General features: G+C 54.4%; 1 protein-coding gene across 2 annotated transcripts in view; it reads right to left on the bottom strand.

Annotated features, from left to right (window-relative positions):
• The window catches only part of PDE4A (phosphodiesterase 4A), a 43,250-nt gene extending 26,390 nt beyond the window's left edge, over positions 1 to 16,860 (bottom strand). Inside the window, exons 1-3 of one of the 2 annotated variants that reach the window (XM_011380265.2) lie at positions 16,737 to 16,860; positions 11,230 to 11,337; positions 10,376 to 10,575 (exon numbers count right to left, since the gene is read on the bottom strand). In XM_011380265.2, coding sequence (XP_011378567.1) covers positions 10,376 to 10,575; positions 11,230 to 11,277 — 248 coding nt within the window. In that variant the 5' untranslated portion in view covers positions 11,278 to 11,337; positions 16,737 to 16,860. Of the gene's footprint in view, positions 1 to 7,182; positions 7,606 to 10,375; positions 10,576 to 11,229; positions 11,338 to 16,736 lie in introns of those variants that run through there. The other variant, XM_011380264.2, reaches the window with a different exon arrangement.
• Positions 16,861 to 17,092: the final 232 nt, after the last annotated feature.

The following is a 17,092-nucleotide window of genomic DNA, read 5'->3' as shown; positions in this document are numbered from 1 at the left end:
TCTCTAGGGGCGCTCTCACAATCTCCCGTGGTGTTGAGAGGCCCATAGACTTCAAGGACGTCCCTAAAGTCCTTCAGACGTCCCCATAACTCCAGGGAGTGCCCACATTATGCCTGAGATGCCCCCACACAACCCAAGGTATCCCCGAAATCCATGGGTTCCCCCATGAAACACAGAAGTGCTCTGAGAGGCCTTCATAGACTTTAGGACACTCCAATAGCTCCCAAGATGTCCCCTAGTAGTGTCCTCATTGTTCCTGACACCCCTACAAACCTCAGGGGCACCCCAAGAATCCTAGGATGCACCTACAAATTCCAGGGGTGCTCTGAGAACCACAAGAAACCCTCGTAGATCCCAGGACCTCCACTACAATTCCTCAGATGTCACCTAAATCCTCTAGAGCAGCGGTCCCCAACTTTTAGGCGCCAAGGGCTGGTGTTCCTATGAGAATCTAATGCCTGATGATCTGAGGTAGAGCCGAGCGAGATGGTGATGCTAGTGCTGGGGAGCGAGTGGCTGCAAACACAGATGAAGCTTCACTCGCTCGCCCAACACTCACCTCCTGTGCAGCCCGGTTCCTAACAGGCCATGAACCAGTACTGGTCCATGGCCCAAGGGTTGGGGACCCTTGCCCTAGGGCACCTCCACCATCCCTGAGTCATGCAGAGACCTCCAGAGTACCATTAGAATCCCCCACAGCCATAAACATTCTCACAGACATGGGCATGAGGGCCCCCAAAGTCCTAAGGTCCCTCACAGACCCCAGGAATGTTTTCACTGTCCCTCAGATGTTCTCCAAGCCTTGAGTGTCTCCATAGCATCCCGCAAATGCAGAGAACTCCCCAACATAACCTCAGGGGCACCTTCAGAATCCAGGATGCACCCACAGTCTTTGGTGACCCCCCCAGAATGGTTCCCCACAGCTTCTGAGACATGTCTTATAACTCGTAAAGATACTCCTTATAATCTCTGAAGCATCTCTTAGAATTGGAGCCCCCGCAGTTCATAAGGTGACCCCAAGAACCCAACCTCTCCTTAGTGCTGACTCCCACGCAGGCACAGTAGTACACAGGCATGGGGATTTTCTGAGACCCCGGTGGTGGCTCTGCATGCCCAACCACTGCGGTTCTGTGGGCACATTATACTCTTTCACAGATGAGGAAACTGAGGCTCAGAGAGGTGAAGACCCTTAAACAAAGTAAGCCAACTGATTATAATTCCAGATCCTACTCCAACCTGCCTGTGGCTTGTAAGGGTTAAGGAAGGGGGAGAAGTTTGTTTTAAATAAGAAAAAACGGGCAAATCTCTATTTTAGGGCATTGCCTCTGTGAATACCTTTTTACTTGTTGGCTCTGCTGTTCTGGGGCCCAGAGTCAAATGGCCCAGACTTGACTCTGGCTTCTGGCACTTAGTCATTTGACCTTGGGCTAGTCACTTCCTCTCACTGACCCTGTTTTCCCACTTGTAAAATGGGTATTATACTCTGCGCTTCATGGATGGACATATAAAAGTCTCAGAAAAATGTCGACATAGCAAGCACTCACTGAATGTTAGTTACAAGCATTATTATTATTATTTGACAAAACATTTATGGAGCATTTATAATATGCCAACCACTGTCCTAGCCAGAGAATACAGATGATGATGATGATGATGATGATGATGATGATGATGATGATGATGATGATTATAGCAGTCAACCTTCAGAATGCTGGGATTCAGCACCTCTAGCTATGAGCTCATTTAATCCTCACAAAACACCTGCAAAGTGATACTATTGTCCCCACTTTACAGATGGAAAAACTGAGTCTTGGAGAGACACAACCTGCTCAAAGTTACACAGCCAATGAGTGGCTGATTCAGGCTCTAGACCAGTGTTTGTCACCCTGTATTTCATTATTGCTTCCCTAAAGAGCAGACTTTTTACACATCCCCCCCCACCACCAAACACTTCTGTGAAATGTTAATATCACAGATACATTGTATATTTGTTTATGTATTGTGTGTGTGTATATTGGGGCTTTGTATATAAAATAAGATTTTTTTTCACACATCCACCCCAAGAACCAAATTTTGTCCCCTCGTTGGGAATGCACAGTTTCTCAGCCTGGTCACTACTGATACTTGGTGCCTGATAATCCTTTGTCCTGGACAGGGAAGGGCGGGGTGTCCTGTGTGCTTGTAGCAGTAGCAGAATCCCTGGCCTCTACCCCTCGATCATGACAGCTAAAATGTCTCCAGCCATTGCTGCATGTCCTCTGGCGGGGGGCGGTGGGGGAAGGCTACAGAATTGCCCCTGGGTGAGAACTCCTGCTCTAAACCCACTAAGACTTATGCACTGGCCACCAGGACCCTTTGGTTCAAGTACAAACAGAAAGGAAGGACATTCACATTGACCCATTCACAGGCTTCCCTGCATTGTTTTGCTGATCCCGCACATCACACTTTGGGAATCAGGTCCTTACAGGCCCATTTCAGAGATGGGAAAGCTGAAGCCCAGAGAAGGGAAGTAACTTTGCCAAGGTGACCCAGCCCCAAAAGAGCAGAGTTAGATCATAAATCCAGTTGTCTGTCTGCAGAAACTGGGATTTGAATCACTAGGCTCTTCACAGTTCAATTTTCTTCTAGTCCGGTGACCTTTGTCTCATCCTAGGCAGTCAGATGTAAACTGAGGCCTAAAGTCAACCCTGACCATGGCCTATGAGGCCTTACACAAGCTGCTCCATCACCTCCCTGCCTTATTTCCTTCCACTTAACTCTGTTCACTCTGTCCCAGCCATACTTGCTCCCCTACTTTTCCTCCAACATATCAGACACACTCCTACCTCAGGACCTTTACGCTGGCTAGTCCCTCTGCTTGTCACTCTCATCCCTCAGACACCCAAATACCATCCTCTCACTTCATTTAGGTCTCTGCTCAAATGTCACCTCCTCAGAGAGGCCTTCCTTGTCCCCAGGGTCCCTCTTTTCTTCATGTCCCATGTGTCACCATCTGGAACGATCATATCCTTTACTTGCTATTTCTTCCTCACCCACTAGTTTGAAAATTCCAAGAGGCAGAGACTGGGTCTATCTCATATCTTCAGTCACAGCCTGAAGATGCTCAATCAACGTGGAATGAAAGGCCCTGTTAAAGATGAGGAAACTGATGCTCAGATGGTGAACTTCTTTCTCAAGGTCACACAGCAAGTCAAGGGCAAAGGCTGGATTTGAGCTTACTCAGGAGCGAAAACAGTGGGCTCAGATGCCCGCCAAAACTCTGTCTTCACCCTGCATCTGTGGTTCCCCCAGGCCCAAAACCCCAGTTTCCTGCAACTCAGAGGAGTTTGCAGTCAGTATGTTACTGGTTTAAGGGGGCATCCCCACAGCCAGGGCCTGGGTTTGTGGTGTAAGGGATGGCCCCCTCCTCTCTGTTGAAGTCATTTTGAGGAAGTATAGTTCTCAAAATACCAGCTCCTGGCTGCCGGGTTCTGACGTCAGCCATCTCAGCCTTACCACAGCCCTGGGGTGGTTAGATCTTATTCAGCTCGGTTTACTGATGAGGAAACTGAGGCACAGGGAGGCCTGATCGATGGCCCCAAGTCACACAAAGTGTCAGCAGTCAGAGGCACAACTTAAATCTCATCCACTGGTCTAAAGCCAAGGAGACCTGGTTTTTAACCCCAATTCTGCTCTTCTTGGCTGTGTGATCTCGGGCAAGCCACTTCGTCTCTGTTTCCTCGGCAAAGATGGAAAGCTAAAGATGTTGGGAGTTAAAACGCAGGTTGGTGTTGGGAGGCCCTGGCATGGGCAAGCCCGCGGAGGCCAGATGGGAACTCCGCGTCCGCAACTTTTCTGCAGAGTTCCTCTCCATCCGCCAGGCGCCGTCTCACCGCGTTTGAATGGCGGGTAGAGGGTGGGGGTGGCGGTGTGGTCCCAGCCCACCTGGGGAAGGCGCAGACCTCACCCGCAGCCTGCGGTCGGCCGGCCTGGCGCCCGCATTCCAAGGCGTTCAATAAACATGAAATAATAATACTAGGCGCCGTGGTAGTGGCAGCGGCGGCGACTTTGCTCTGCTCGGGGACGAGTCCCAGAGGCAAGTCGGACTCGGAGCGCACCCTCAACCTGTGCCTTTTTCGTCGCCCAGCAGGGGGCGCGCGGAGACACCCGCTCAGGCAAGGGAGAAGGGAGGGCCAGAAAAAAGGGGAGGCGAGGATTTAAGTGGGGACAGAGACCACCAGCCAGAGAGATATCCCAGTCAGGCTGGGGAGAGTTTGGGGGTCCAAAGGGAGGCGGGGTAGGTGGGGTCGATACGTTGGCCCCGCTCCCAGTTAAGGCAAGCCCCCCGCCTCACCACCAAAGTCCTTCTCTTCCTTGTGCTCCATCTGCCTCTTGACAAATCGTGGTGGTGCCGTGACTCAGCCCCGCAGGGCGCCAGGAGCGCAGGCTCATACATCCCCAGGTCTGGAAGGGGGCTGCGGATGCCTTCTCGAATGGGGGGCAGTGCCCTCTCTCTGGGGATTCCTGTGACTCAAGTCTGGAGGGCTCTCTGGACTCCCTTTATGGGAGCTGCATAAACTCCATCGTGGGAAGTGCTGGAACCCCCTGTGTGTGTACTGAAAGAACCCCCTGATGGAGAACTGGGCTGGCAGAATGCCCATTCTAAAAAGTGAGGTTCCCATTGGAGGCCTCTCAGTTCCCCCTTTCTTCTTCTGCCTGGGAGCAGGGGGAGGACGCTGGCACCAATGCCCTCCCTCCCACCACAACCCCTGGAGGCAACACAGGCCACAGTGAAACAGAAACCTGAGCCTCTGCCGGGATGTGGTTGAGGTTCCTGTTTTTTCCTTCCCATCCTGGAGGAACAGGGGCTCTGCAGGCTCCGCCTCCTCTCCTAAATCCAGGTCTATGAGTGACTAAGCTACTGAGCACTCACTGTGTTAAGTCCTTTACACACATCCCCAATCTCACGAAACTCTCAAACCCACAGGGTAGGGCTGATAACAGCTCCACTTTACAGATGGGGAAAATGAGGTTCAGAGAGGACAAGACACTTGTGCCAGGAGGCACAGGTAACAGATAGACCTGTGTTGGGAATTCGGCTCTGCCATTTCCTGGTTGTGCGAGCTTGGGTGAGAAGGGACTTCGTCCCTCTGAGCCTGTTTCCCCATCTATCCAACAGAAATACCTCATGGGGTCCTGGGGATGAGGACATGTGGAAGAGTCCCCCACATGGAGCCTGAGAGTGCACCATTAGGAGATGGATGCCACTAAGATAATGATGATTATCGCCACTCAGCCACTGTACCCTGAGAATTAGCACCCCAGAGACCGGGCTAGGGGGAGTACCTGGGGCCTTAACAGGGAACTGAGCCCAGTTCCTATTGCATATCACCCCTTCTCTAGTCTCTCAGAACAGTGACCTGGCACATTGCCCTTGGTCTTGGCATTTCCTGTTGATTCCAATTTGTTTTCCTTCAGCTTCTCTCCAGTTCCCTCTGGGAAATAGCAGGCTTCCTGGTGGGGGAAGGGGTGTTGGGGCTGGGTGTACCCCGAATGGAGGTGGATGGAAGTGGCCTGGGGGGCTGTGGTACCTGCTGGAGGGCCCCAGAGCTGGTGTATTAGGGTCACAGTCTAGAGGAGCCTTCTTTGGGAACTCCAGGAGTGAGAGGCCCAAATCTGTCTTAGTGATGTCTCAAGCAGAGGGGTATCCATGGGGGGCAGGCAAAGCACACAGTCAAAAGCCATCAGTTACATCACCAGAGCATATACAGTCAGACCTCTAGCACCACTGGAGCACCAGGTGGTTAGGGGCCAGCACACCAGGCACACAAGAACAACTCAAAAGTCACAGTACTGACTCTCAGGCACAGGGCATATAGGCAGCTGAGAGCACATCACAGTGTCTCAATCTCAGTGTCCTAGGGAGAACAGATAGTCCTGCTGACACAATCACATTGTCCTGGGAACGTACACATCGCAGTGGTACCATCGCCACATCCCAAGAATGCACACTGTCATAATCACTGTCCCAGTATCACACATGGTCACTATAATGATCACCCAGCAACACTTACAGTTACTGTCCCAATCACTGTCCTGGGAGCACATACATTCACTGTCATAATTACTCTCCTGGGAGCAGAAACAGTCACTCTGTCACAATCATGGCATCCCAACAACACATACAGTCAGTGGCACAATCACAGCATCCTGGGAGCACATACAGCCACATCGTCACAGTATTCTGGTAGCACACACAGTCACTGTCATGACTATTGTCCCAGAAGCACGCAGTCACAAAATCACCATCCTAGGAGCATACACTTTCCCACTGCCACAGTCGCTCTCCCTGAAGCATACACAGTCCCCCATGTTACAATCACGGGACCTCAAAAGCTCAGGCAGAGCACACAGCCGAGGCAGCCACAGCTGGTCATACCCCAACAGCTAGAGTGAACTGAGGCCAGAAAGAAAATAGTCAGGGCCAGCCCAAACAGCCCCTCACTAACACTGTCACCTGGGGAGGCAGGGACTTCTTCATCCTGAGACTGTGCAGCTACTGCACCTTAACTCTCCTGCCCTAAGAAGGGGGCTACACCCAGCACAAGGCCCCCAACACAGTGCTCCCCAAAGAGGCCCTCTCTGGATTTCTGATCCTATCTGCTGCAGGACGAGTCCAAGAATGCGCCCCCCCCCATTTCCATGCAGTCTTCCACCCCTTGGAAGGACCCCGAGAGCCCTCAGCCTGAAGGAAACACTAGGTCCTCTCCCCGCAACACAGAGCTCCCCCTAGGACATTCCCAAACACAGCGAATCTAGCTTTCAATACAGTGCTTCCAGGAAAGTCCCTTGAAGTGGTATCCAGCCTAGCCACTGCCCTGTACTGTCACCGACTAAGGCTATAGACCCCTAAAGCTGCAGCCCTCAACCCCTAAAGCTGCAGCCCTCAACCCGTTAATACCACACGCATCATGGCGCCTCTTAAGTCAACCCCAGGATCAACTTCAGTAGGAAGGCTCGGGTACAGTGCACCACCAGGGGCAGAGGCCCCGATGCCCCCGCAGTAGAACTACCCCCAGCCCTCACCGCTGCCAGTCTCACCGATCCCACCCGCATCACAGCGCCCCCTGCGGTCAGCGGGGAGAGTTGCATCCTCCCCGCGCGCCTATCCGCTCCGCGCGCGTCGGCTGCCTGGAGTCTTACCGCCTGCAGCTGCCTCCTCCACCCGCGCTGCCGCTGCCGGTGCCGGTGCCGTGGAAAGACGAGGGCCAGGACATGCGGGACGTGCGCAAGCCGGGCCGGTCGCCGGTGTCCACAGCGTCGGCGCGCTCTATGGGCCGGTGTGGCTGCCGCTCCGGCTCCGCGCGCTCCGCGCTGTCGGAGTAACCGCGCTGCTGGATACGGATGGGGGTCCGCGGCTGCCGCCACAGGTGCTGGGGGGGCGGCTTCAGGGTAGCCTGGCCCTCTCGGGGCCCGGGCAGAGACAGAGACATGCTCCTCTCCGAGGGGGCGGCCGGGGGCTCCATGGCGCCGGCCCCCACTTGCACCCCAGGGGGTCCCGGCTCTCGAAACTGCTCCCTACTCAGCTGCGCGGGAGTCGACACGCCCGAGGCCCCGCGAGTGCGTCCGGCCTCGGTGGGGCCATGGCGCCCCGCGGATAGACCCGGGGGCGCTACAGGCCGATCGCCCCCGGGCCGGGCGCGGAGGCTTCCTGCCGGTGCCTGATGCTCTGCTCGGTGCCCGGCAGCGCTCTCCGCGCTTGGAGCCCAGCTCGGAGCCAGCACCCGCTCCTCCGCCCCGTCCCGCCCCTCCCCGCCCCACGCCCGCCGCGGCTGTCAGCGCCGCCCCCCTCCTTCTCGGTCCCGGCTAGTGGGGGGCAGCCACCTAAGGATGGGGGGGCCCTTCCCGCCCACGCAGAGACCCGCTCCTGGCGGGGAGGGGGCGCCGGAACGCTACTCTCTCCAGAGCGCCCTGTCTAGCAGCGATGCGCACGGGCACAAAGGAGTTAAACGGTTAATCCGATCTAGAAGATGACACCCGACTGGTTGCCCGTGTGTCAGTCAGTCCTTCCATCATGGCGGGGGCGGAGCCGGGTGCTGGCGTGTCCTCGCTGCTACCCCAGGCCAGCGGGAACGTGTGGGAAGTGGTCCTGGTGCCATGGACGCGGTCCCTGCGGCGGGCAGCGGTGATGTGCGGGGGTTCTCCTGTCGGTAGGTCGGAGGATGGTGATGGTGTGTGCCCGGGGTGGGGTATGCGTGCACGTGGCCCCTTCCGAGGGCTGTATGTGTTTTTGGTGTCCTGGAAGTGTGTGTGCGCACGTGGTTGACTGCCGCGGTCTGCCTGTTTCTCTGGGTTTCGCTGTATGTGTGTCTGCGGGTGAAGGATTTGTGCGCTCATGTGCTGCCTGTTTGGGAGGTATGCGCTTCTTCGGGGTCTGTTCCGCTGGCCTGGGGGCTGTGCATGTGCTCTCATGCCTTTGGGTGCGCACCGTGGTCTGTCGGTGCTTGCTGAGTTGTGCACGCGATTCAGCCTCCGTTGTTTGACTGTCGTGTCTGAAGGAGTCCATGCGTGTTGGTGTGTGTGTGGTTGGCCTGGGGCCACCATGGAGTGTTTCTAATGCGTTTCTTTGGTTCCCCTGTGGCTCCAGGAGGATACCCATAGCTGATACCCTGGCTGCTGGTCCACAGCTCTATGCTTCGCTGCCTCTTCTAAAACGCTTCTGCAGGAGGTAAACTGAGGCAGGTCCCCTGAAACCGCCGGACGCATCCCTGTGCCCTTTACAGGCGAGTAAACAGCCGCGCCTCCTCCTCGCTGCCTCCGCCGGCAGAGCCCCCCTTTCGGCACCTAAATCGGGAGTCGCCGTGACTCACGCTCCCGCCTCCCCCAGCGCCGCGCCGAGCGAGCAAGCAGAGTGAGCGGATTCGAGGACTCCCTCTCTGCGCCCCGCCCCGGCCAGGGCCCCGGCCGGGGCGGAGCCCTGGTGGCGACTGGGCAGGGGGAGCTCCACTCTCCCGGCCCAGGCTCTCAGACGCTAACCCGCTCGGGTGCGTGTCCGCGGATGCAGGCCCTCGCCCCGCTGCTCCCCAGTACTGTCCTCCCAGGGCAGGCCGAGTCGTCTGCCACCGCCTACCCTCCAATCCCCCCTCCGCCTCCCCGCCCTGTTCTTATAAAAAAAAAAAAAAAAATCCTTCTCCAGCCCCCACAGCCGCTTTTCTCTCCGCCAGAGGGGGCTCCAGGCGTGGGAGAACGTGGAGCAAGAACCAGCCTCCCATCAGCAGCCGCAGGGTATCTCAGAGGGCAGAAGCGTGACCCCCACTTCTCTCAGGGACCCTCCCTAAAGTACACACTTATCCTGGCTTCTAGGGGATTTGCAAGGGCTGCTAATCCTCCCTAGATCAATTGAGGGTTCTGGACTGGGCCAGTCTTGGGGTATGGGGACTGTAGCATCGGTCAGTGCTCTGGATAGGCAACAAGGAATGTGGGTGTGTGGGGGGGTGGGGGGTGGATATCTGGCCACAGGGAGGTTCCAGAAGAAGGGGGGCACAAGGCAGTAAGCCCGGCTGGTAGTTGGAGCTGTGGCCTGAAGCTGGGATGGATCAGGCTGGACCTGAAGTTGCAGAGGCTAGAGGGTTTTTTTTGGGGGGGGGGTTACATTAGACCGCCAGAGGTGGGAATGACAATCACTTCCTCTCCCCACTTGTTAATGAATCATCATTGTACCATGACCCAAGCAGAGACTCTGGAGCCCTCCAGCTGAGTAGATGAGGGGGTGGGTAAATCAGAGGCTTCAGAGAACAGTGACCTAGGGAGGGCAGTGGGGCCAGGGGTGGTCCAGCAGCCATGACCAGCTCAGCTGTCTGGCTTTTGAACACATCTTTGGGCCAAGAATGGGGTTGGAGTGCCTTGGCAAGACCCTGATGAAGAAATAGCAAGAAAATGCAATGTAAAGGCTCACAGATCTCTCACATCTCCCCAGGAGAAAGAAAAATGCCAGTCTAGACCTCCTCCAAGATCTCACCCACCCCTTTAAATCCTGGAAGAAACAGAATCCTCCCAGGAGGGGAAATTAAGGCACACAGCAGACCAGATGCTTGCTCCCTAGCCTGGCCCAGTTCTCTGAATATGGGGGCACCATTTGGGGCTGGGAAGCTGAAACTCTTTTCCACAACTCTGCCACTTACTAACTCAGCTGCAAAATTGAAGAAAGGGTTTGTAGAGGCTGCAAGGGGCACCTTGGGGGAGGGGTGTCACAGCCTGACCCACCAAGCTCCCAGAGAAGTTTCAGCTGGTTTTGCAAAACACAGGGCGTCTGGAGCACAGAAAGGGCTGGTGGACCTAGCCCAGCTGGCCTTGTTCCTCCACCCCATCTCCCAGCCTCGTCCTCTCTCTTGCCTACCTGTCGGCTCTGGTGATGGAAATCCTCGGAGGGATGAGAAGTGGCAATGTGGTGGGCCGTGGCAGCAGAAGGACCCCAGCATCCGAGGGCTCAGGGTCCACCCAGCCCAGGCCTGGACCAGTGGAGAGGCGACGGCGAGGGCGTCGGAGCTCGGTCCCCAACATGTTGGCATGGCTGGGTTCAGGGGTCTCCCCCGGCCTCTAAGGAGGGACAGAGGCAGGATGGGTGTGCAGCCTGGACATGCAGCTGTGAGCTCCTCCCCCAGTAATGACACTCCTTAGCTATTTAAGAGAGGCTGATAGGGGTATGGGCTCCTTATGTCCCCTCTCAAGTCTGAGCCACTCGCTGATCCCTCCTATAGAGGGTGTCTTCCCACCCCTTATATTTGAGGGGTGCTCCTTCTCAGCCATAATTTTTGTAGGGCTCCCTCATGTCCCAGCCCTGGGGCTCTGGGCCCCCCCCCCATGCCTGTACATTCTGTCCCGGATATGAGATCCCTCTAAACACATCACCTTTTCAGGGTCTCTTCCCATCCTCCAAGTCTAAGAAGCCCCCTGTTGGTCTTAATGTCGGTGGCCCCCTCTCACATCTGAAACCCTCAAGACCTCACCTGCAGCTCCGCCTACAATCCTTTCCTGACTTCGGAAGCCCCTTGAGAGACCCTGCCTCCAACTCCTAGGCTGAGAAGGGCCTCTTAATCCTGGCGGCAGGAAAGTAATGGAATCAAAGGAGCAAACTGAGGCACAAGGAGACGACTCCTCGCGGCCACTTAGTGAACAGCCGCCGTCACTAGAGGGCGCCCGCCTTCTACATGGCCCAAGCCCCGCCCCCAGCCCGGGCCCCGCCCCTCGCACCTCTTCCCCGGTCCCAGCCACTGACAGGACACTGCGACTCCTCTTCATTCTGCCAGCCTAGTGCTCTGTGAAGGTTACAGGGACCATGTCGGCCCAGGCCAGCGCCTCCTGCAGGACCAAGCCAAAGGTATCCACCATTAGTGTCCTGGGGCTCCCCCTGCCGGCGGGGCCTGGAATCCGTCCCCGCCCCTGGTCAATTGCCTCTCCCGGGGCGTGACGTCAGCACGCTGCTGACGCATTGCCTGTCTGTGACGTCGCCACCCGTTACCAAAGCGACAGTTGACGCATAGCCAGGCTCCCGACAGCGTCAGTGCAGGGGCTGGCCACTGGGGGACCTGGAGCCTCGCGGGTGGGGTCGCCCCAGCACCCGCCATCCTTCCTCCCGCAGGGGCTAACCCCAGGTTGGGGATTCCGAGCAGAAGACCGGGAGCTCCCAGAGCCTGCCGCGTGTGGCGCGTGGTCCGAGCCGGGGGCCGGAGGAAGCGTCTCCTCCGAGCTGTTGGGCTTTTAAGCCTAAACCCGAAATAGCTCTGATATGCGGGGGCCGGGCGCAGAAAGACGGCGGCTTGGGCACAGATGGGGGACGCGCAGGCAGAGGCGCGCGGAGACAGACAGGGACGCGTGGAAATAGAAACAGACAGGAACACAGACGCAGCTCCGGATGCTGAGTGCGCTCTACTGCCGGTGATCCTTGTCTAAAAGCATGGGGGAGGGGAAGTCTGGCTCACTTCACCTTCTCACCCAGGCGCTGCAAATTACGGCTATGTGGCTGTGGCTCAGTGACAAACTCTTCAGTTTGTCTTCTGCAAAATGAAATAATAACTTCTACGGGGTCCATGTGAGAATGAAATGAGATCAGACCATATTGAATTCTCACAGAATAGTGTCTGGCACTCAGTAAGTGCTTAATAAATGCTGCTAAAATTTGAGCCTGTGGGAACCTGTTAGAACCCAAGAGAGCTCATGTCCCTCCTGTGCTCAACGTCCTGCATAGCTCTCATCTTATTCAGAGGAACGGTCAACGTCCTCAACAGTCCAGGTGACATGTGCCTAGTCACCTTTCTGTCTTAACCTCCTCTCACTTTACCCCTGGCTCACTCCACACTGGCCTCTTTCTGGACACACCAGGCACGGTCCAGCCTTAGGGCCTTTGCACTTGCTGTTCTTGCTGCTTGGGAACCTTTTCCCCTTAAATAATAAGGGGCCTTAAATAAGGCCCCTTACGTCCATCAAGTCTTTGCTCATATCTCACTTTTCAGGCATTTCTCCTGGTGGTTCTCTCTTGCATCTCTGTTTTAAGTTGCTAGCCCCTCAGGACTCCTGATCCCCCTTATTCTGCTCTATTTTTCCACAGCACTATCATCTCATAACATACTATGTAATTTCTTTATAAAGTTCTTAGTAGGTCTACTATGGATTAGCTACTTTACCCCCTACTGTGGCTCTTATTTTTCTTACCTTATTGCACAAGCTAGCACTTCAGTTCAGTATCAACTAGTACGAGTGAATAAACATTATCTCACTGGCCTAGTGCTTAGCACCAGGCAAGCCTGCAATGGACAGTTGTTGAATAAATGGATAAATGTATAAAGGAAGCTTAAAAGTCTTCCTCGCTTCTCAGCCAGTCCAGTTCTGGACTTCCACTGCTGCCTATTCTGCCACCATTAAAGCACTCCTCATTCTGGTTGTAATTATCTGTATCCTTATTAGATAAAGCTCTGTGAGGGCAAGAAATGGTACTTACCATGGTCTCCCACATATAATGTCAATGAGTATTGAATGAATCAGACACACACGGAGAGAGAGGCACCCTATCTCTCAGTGTGTAGACAATACATATGCTCAGACAGGCAGAGAAAGGGCCATGTAGCAAGGTTCCAGAACTACACTGACAGGCCTGCATTCAAATCCTGGCTCTGCCACTTATTAGCTGTATACCCTTGGGCAAGTCACCCAGCCTTTCTGAGCCTCAGTTTCCTTGTCTGTAAAATAGGGATAATATACCTACCTGAGGAGATTATTGTGAAGATGAAGTAGTGAGTGTAAGATTCTGAGCACAGTGCCTAGTTCATAGGTGCTCGAAAAACAGTAGCCACTATCCTAGTAAAAACAATTATCACCATTGTTCTTGACTCACATGGAGCTATAGACAGACATGGGAGAAAGCAACACATTCACAGAGACATTACTTCCTCCCATTCTCCCCCTTGCCCCACTGGCCTCCTTGCTGTTCCTTAAACACTTTGAGCACATTCATACCTCAGGGCCTTTGCACTTGCTGTTCCCTCCACCCAGAAAAACAGCCTCACGTATCCTGTGCTCCTCCCACTTTCCCGATTTCCCAGACTCTGCTTTCATTTTGTTTTAGGCTTATAACATTCTAACGAGATATACAATTTACTTCCTATTTTTATTAGCTATTGCCTATCCTTTGATTAGGACATAGGTCAGGATGTTGGTTTGTTTTGTCCCCTGCTAGGACAATGCTGGCATACAGTAGGTGCTCAACAAATAGCTCTTGAATGAATAAATCCGCTTGACTCCCTCATTTCCTTCTGGTCTCTATTCTAAGTTACCTCCTTCCAGATCCTTCCCTGACATAGATGCCTCGCCCAATCCCATCACTCTCTGCCCCTCACTTAGCTTTTTCTTCTTGGCTCTCATCACCCATGACATAGCATATATTTATGTTTCTGCTCTCCCTAAACCCTTAGTTCCACAATGGCAGGGGATTTTTCTGCCTTGTTCTAGATGTATCAAGGGCCAAGTTTATGGACATGTAAATTGTGCAGTCCCACAGGGCTCCAAGCTTAGGTTTAATGTGCTGCTGTCATCATCTTGAAATTCTTCATAATTTTGAACAGGGACCCTTCATTTTCATTTCGCCCTGGGCTCTGCAAATTCTGTAGCCAGTCCTGGCTATACCATCAGTGTCTGGAACAGCCCATGGTAGGTATTCAAGAACTTGTGCAATGAAAGAATGGAGGAGTGGACAGCCAGAGGAGCCCTACAGGCCAGGGGAGAGAGGTGAAGACACGCACGCCATCACTGTCCTGACACCCATGTACATTTGCAGAAATCAATCCTGGCAGAAACCTGGGCATGAGAGACAGGGCATCAGCCTCTAAGCCTGCCTTCCCCTCCCCTGGGAAGCAGGCTGTCTGGGGAGGGGGGTCCAGATGGCAGGGCAGACTGCTCTGGGCAGCTGGCACCAGGCTCAGGTTGAAAGAGGCCTTTTTTCTTACCCAGCTTGCAGTTCCTAGGAATGCCTGGCCTGGCTGGGCAGAAGAGCACTGGTTTCACCTAGCCTGACATCCTGCCCACCCCCCATCTCCCTCAGGAGAAGGATATGGGGATAGGTGGCCGACAAGAGGCAAGGGAGTGAGGATAAAGGTCTTGTCCACATCTTGGCCCTGAGCATCCAGGCCTGACAAGCTCCATGCCTGGCACTAAAGCAGGGCTAGGAAAAATCATCAGAGGCCATGTGCCTGTGAGTACATGCATGCGTGTATGCATGGGACTTTGTACACAGCTGTGCATGGGGACGTGTGGAACTTGGTAGGAGTCTGAGTTTGTATAGTTGAGATCAGACTGTACCTGCAGAAGTGTGTGTGACAGGGTGACACCGCATTAGTCCATGTTGGCATAAGGTTGCATGTACCTCTGTGTGACTGATTTGAGTTTGTGTGTGGGGGGAGGGGTATGTGCATGTGGATGCAACAGGAAGTAGCTTTTTACAGTGGTTAGAAATGTGAAATTTGGCTTCAAAGCTCTGCTGAGTCACTGACTAGCTATGTGGCCTCAAGTACATTATTTAGATTCTCAGTATAGAGTGTTAGCATGATTACATTTGTCTGGATTTGTGTGTGTGTGTGTGTGTGTGTGTGTGTGTGTGTGTGTGTGTGTGTGATGTTTAAAGAGTAATTCAGCTCCTCCAGAAGGTCTTCCTGGATACCCAACCTGAAGTAGACCCTCATTTTTCTTTCTTGTCACAAACTATTTCCTTCACAGTCCTAATCACAATTTGCTGGTACGTATTTGTTTATGCCGTTTCTTTTGTTTTCCTCAATAATGTCAGCTCCATGGGGACAGGGAATTTTGTTCTGATCATTGCTGTGTCTCCAGCACCCAGCACATAGTAGGCACTGAATACTTGTTGAATGGATGATGCAGGGCTACGTTTGTGGTATGGGGAGAGAGGTGGGTGCAGGCTGGGTATTGTGGATGCCTGGGCCCAAGCCTGTTCTCTACTCTCTTCCTTTCTCAGACGTTAACCATTCATTTAGCCATCCTCACTTTTATGAGAATGATGACACCTCATCAATTTCCTGTATCACCTTTGACAACATCTTTCCCTTCTCTGGGTCTTAGGGAATCACTCACCTCATTTGTAAAATGGGAGGATAGATGGATAAGCCTCCTTCCTGCTCTAAAGTGCTATGGAAATAGTCTTAATCTAATTCCCTCTTTAATTCATTCAACATTTATTGAGCGCCTACGGTGTACCAAGCACTGATCTGGACCTGGCCCTGCCCTCATGGAGTTGAAGTGCACATGGAAGGCAGATACAAACCAGAAATCTCATTTAATGTCCAGCAGCGCCCCCCACCCCCACCCTACAAGTCACTTTCTACACTTGATGGAATTTTTGTCTCCACGGTCTGAAATCACCGTGGGTATTTGTTTACACACTGACCTTGCTCCCTTACCAGTCTGGAGGATCAGCAGAGCAAGGACCTGGCTCATCTTGGTTGCTGCAGCCCCACGGCCTGGCTATAGTGCCCTGGCACATAGTAGGCACTTGGAAAATAGGTATGAAATGAGCTAAGAAATAAGTGATGGAACGAGGGTAGGCTTGCATGCATGAGTGTCACGGAAGCCTGAGTGTGTCATTCCCCACTTTGCAGATGGGGAAACTGAGGCTCAGAAAGGCAAAACCGATTGCTGGGTTTCACTGCGGCTAAGGGTGTGTAGCTGTGGGAGGCAGCAAAGGAAGTTTGGATAGTCCAGAGGAGCATTCCCAGTCCCCCAAACCCCACCCCCCACCCCAGCCTCACAGGTTCCAGAGACACAGCAAGTAATGTGCTGATGGGGTAAGGGGGGAGAGACCAAAGGACAGTACAAATCAACTCAGGGGGCTCTAACTCCAGAGTTGGAGAAGCTGTGCTGACGGGAGATTAGAAAGACTTGGCGCTGTTGGGAGAGCTTCCAGTGCCCTGTCTCCAATTCTGAGAGCTGGGGCTCCTCGGATTCCGTTTAACTGGGGCCGGGCAGCTCCAGTCTCGGAAGCCAGGGAGAGACACCCCTCCCCCGCTGCGTCTACCAGGGAATCCCCAGCATCCGGGGTCCTCCCCACACATCCCCCAGCCCGGAGGCAGGCTTGAAGCCTTCAAAGGGCATACCCGGGGACGGCATTCTTGGGGAGCGGGGGAACCCCTCCATCCTGGTACCCTCCCTCCGGGGCGCCGGGTCCTTCTCCCCACCGCAGCTCGCAGACAGAAACTTACCTTGTAGGGGACCTGGGGAGGGAATGCCCCGCCCTCTCCGGAGGGGGAGGGCGAAAGGGGACAGGGTGTCCAGACCCTTTGTTTGCTGCTGTGTGTGTATGTATGTGTGCGCGATTGTGAGACCCGCTGGGGTATGGGTTCGTGCGCGCGCGTGCTCGGGCCGTGACGGCCGCTGAGATGCCGGACTCCCCGGCCTGGAGGGGGAGGGGAAAAGGACCCGGGGACTTTCCCGCCCCCGCCCGCCCACTCGCAGGTTTGAATCAAGCTCAAGGTGGAGGGGCAGCAGCGGGCGGACCCTTATGTCTGGATGCTCCCACCCCCTCCCTGGGCCAGGGAATGTCCCCATCAGGAGACCT

The sequence above is a fragment of the Pteropus vampyrus genome, unplaced genomic scaffold (assembly GCF_000151845.1).
Source record: "Pteropus vampyrus isolate Shadow unplaced genomic scaffold, Pvam_2.0 Scaffold391, whole genome shotgun sequence".
Lineage (NCBI taxonomy): Eukaryota > Metazoa > Chordata > Mammalia > Chiroptera > Pteropodidae > Pteropus > Pteropus vampyrus.
The sequence above is the reverse complement of the archived record's forward strand: the minus strand, read 5'-3'. Positions and strand labels throughout refer to the sequence as shown.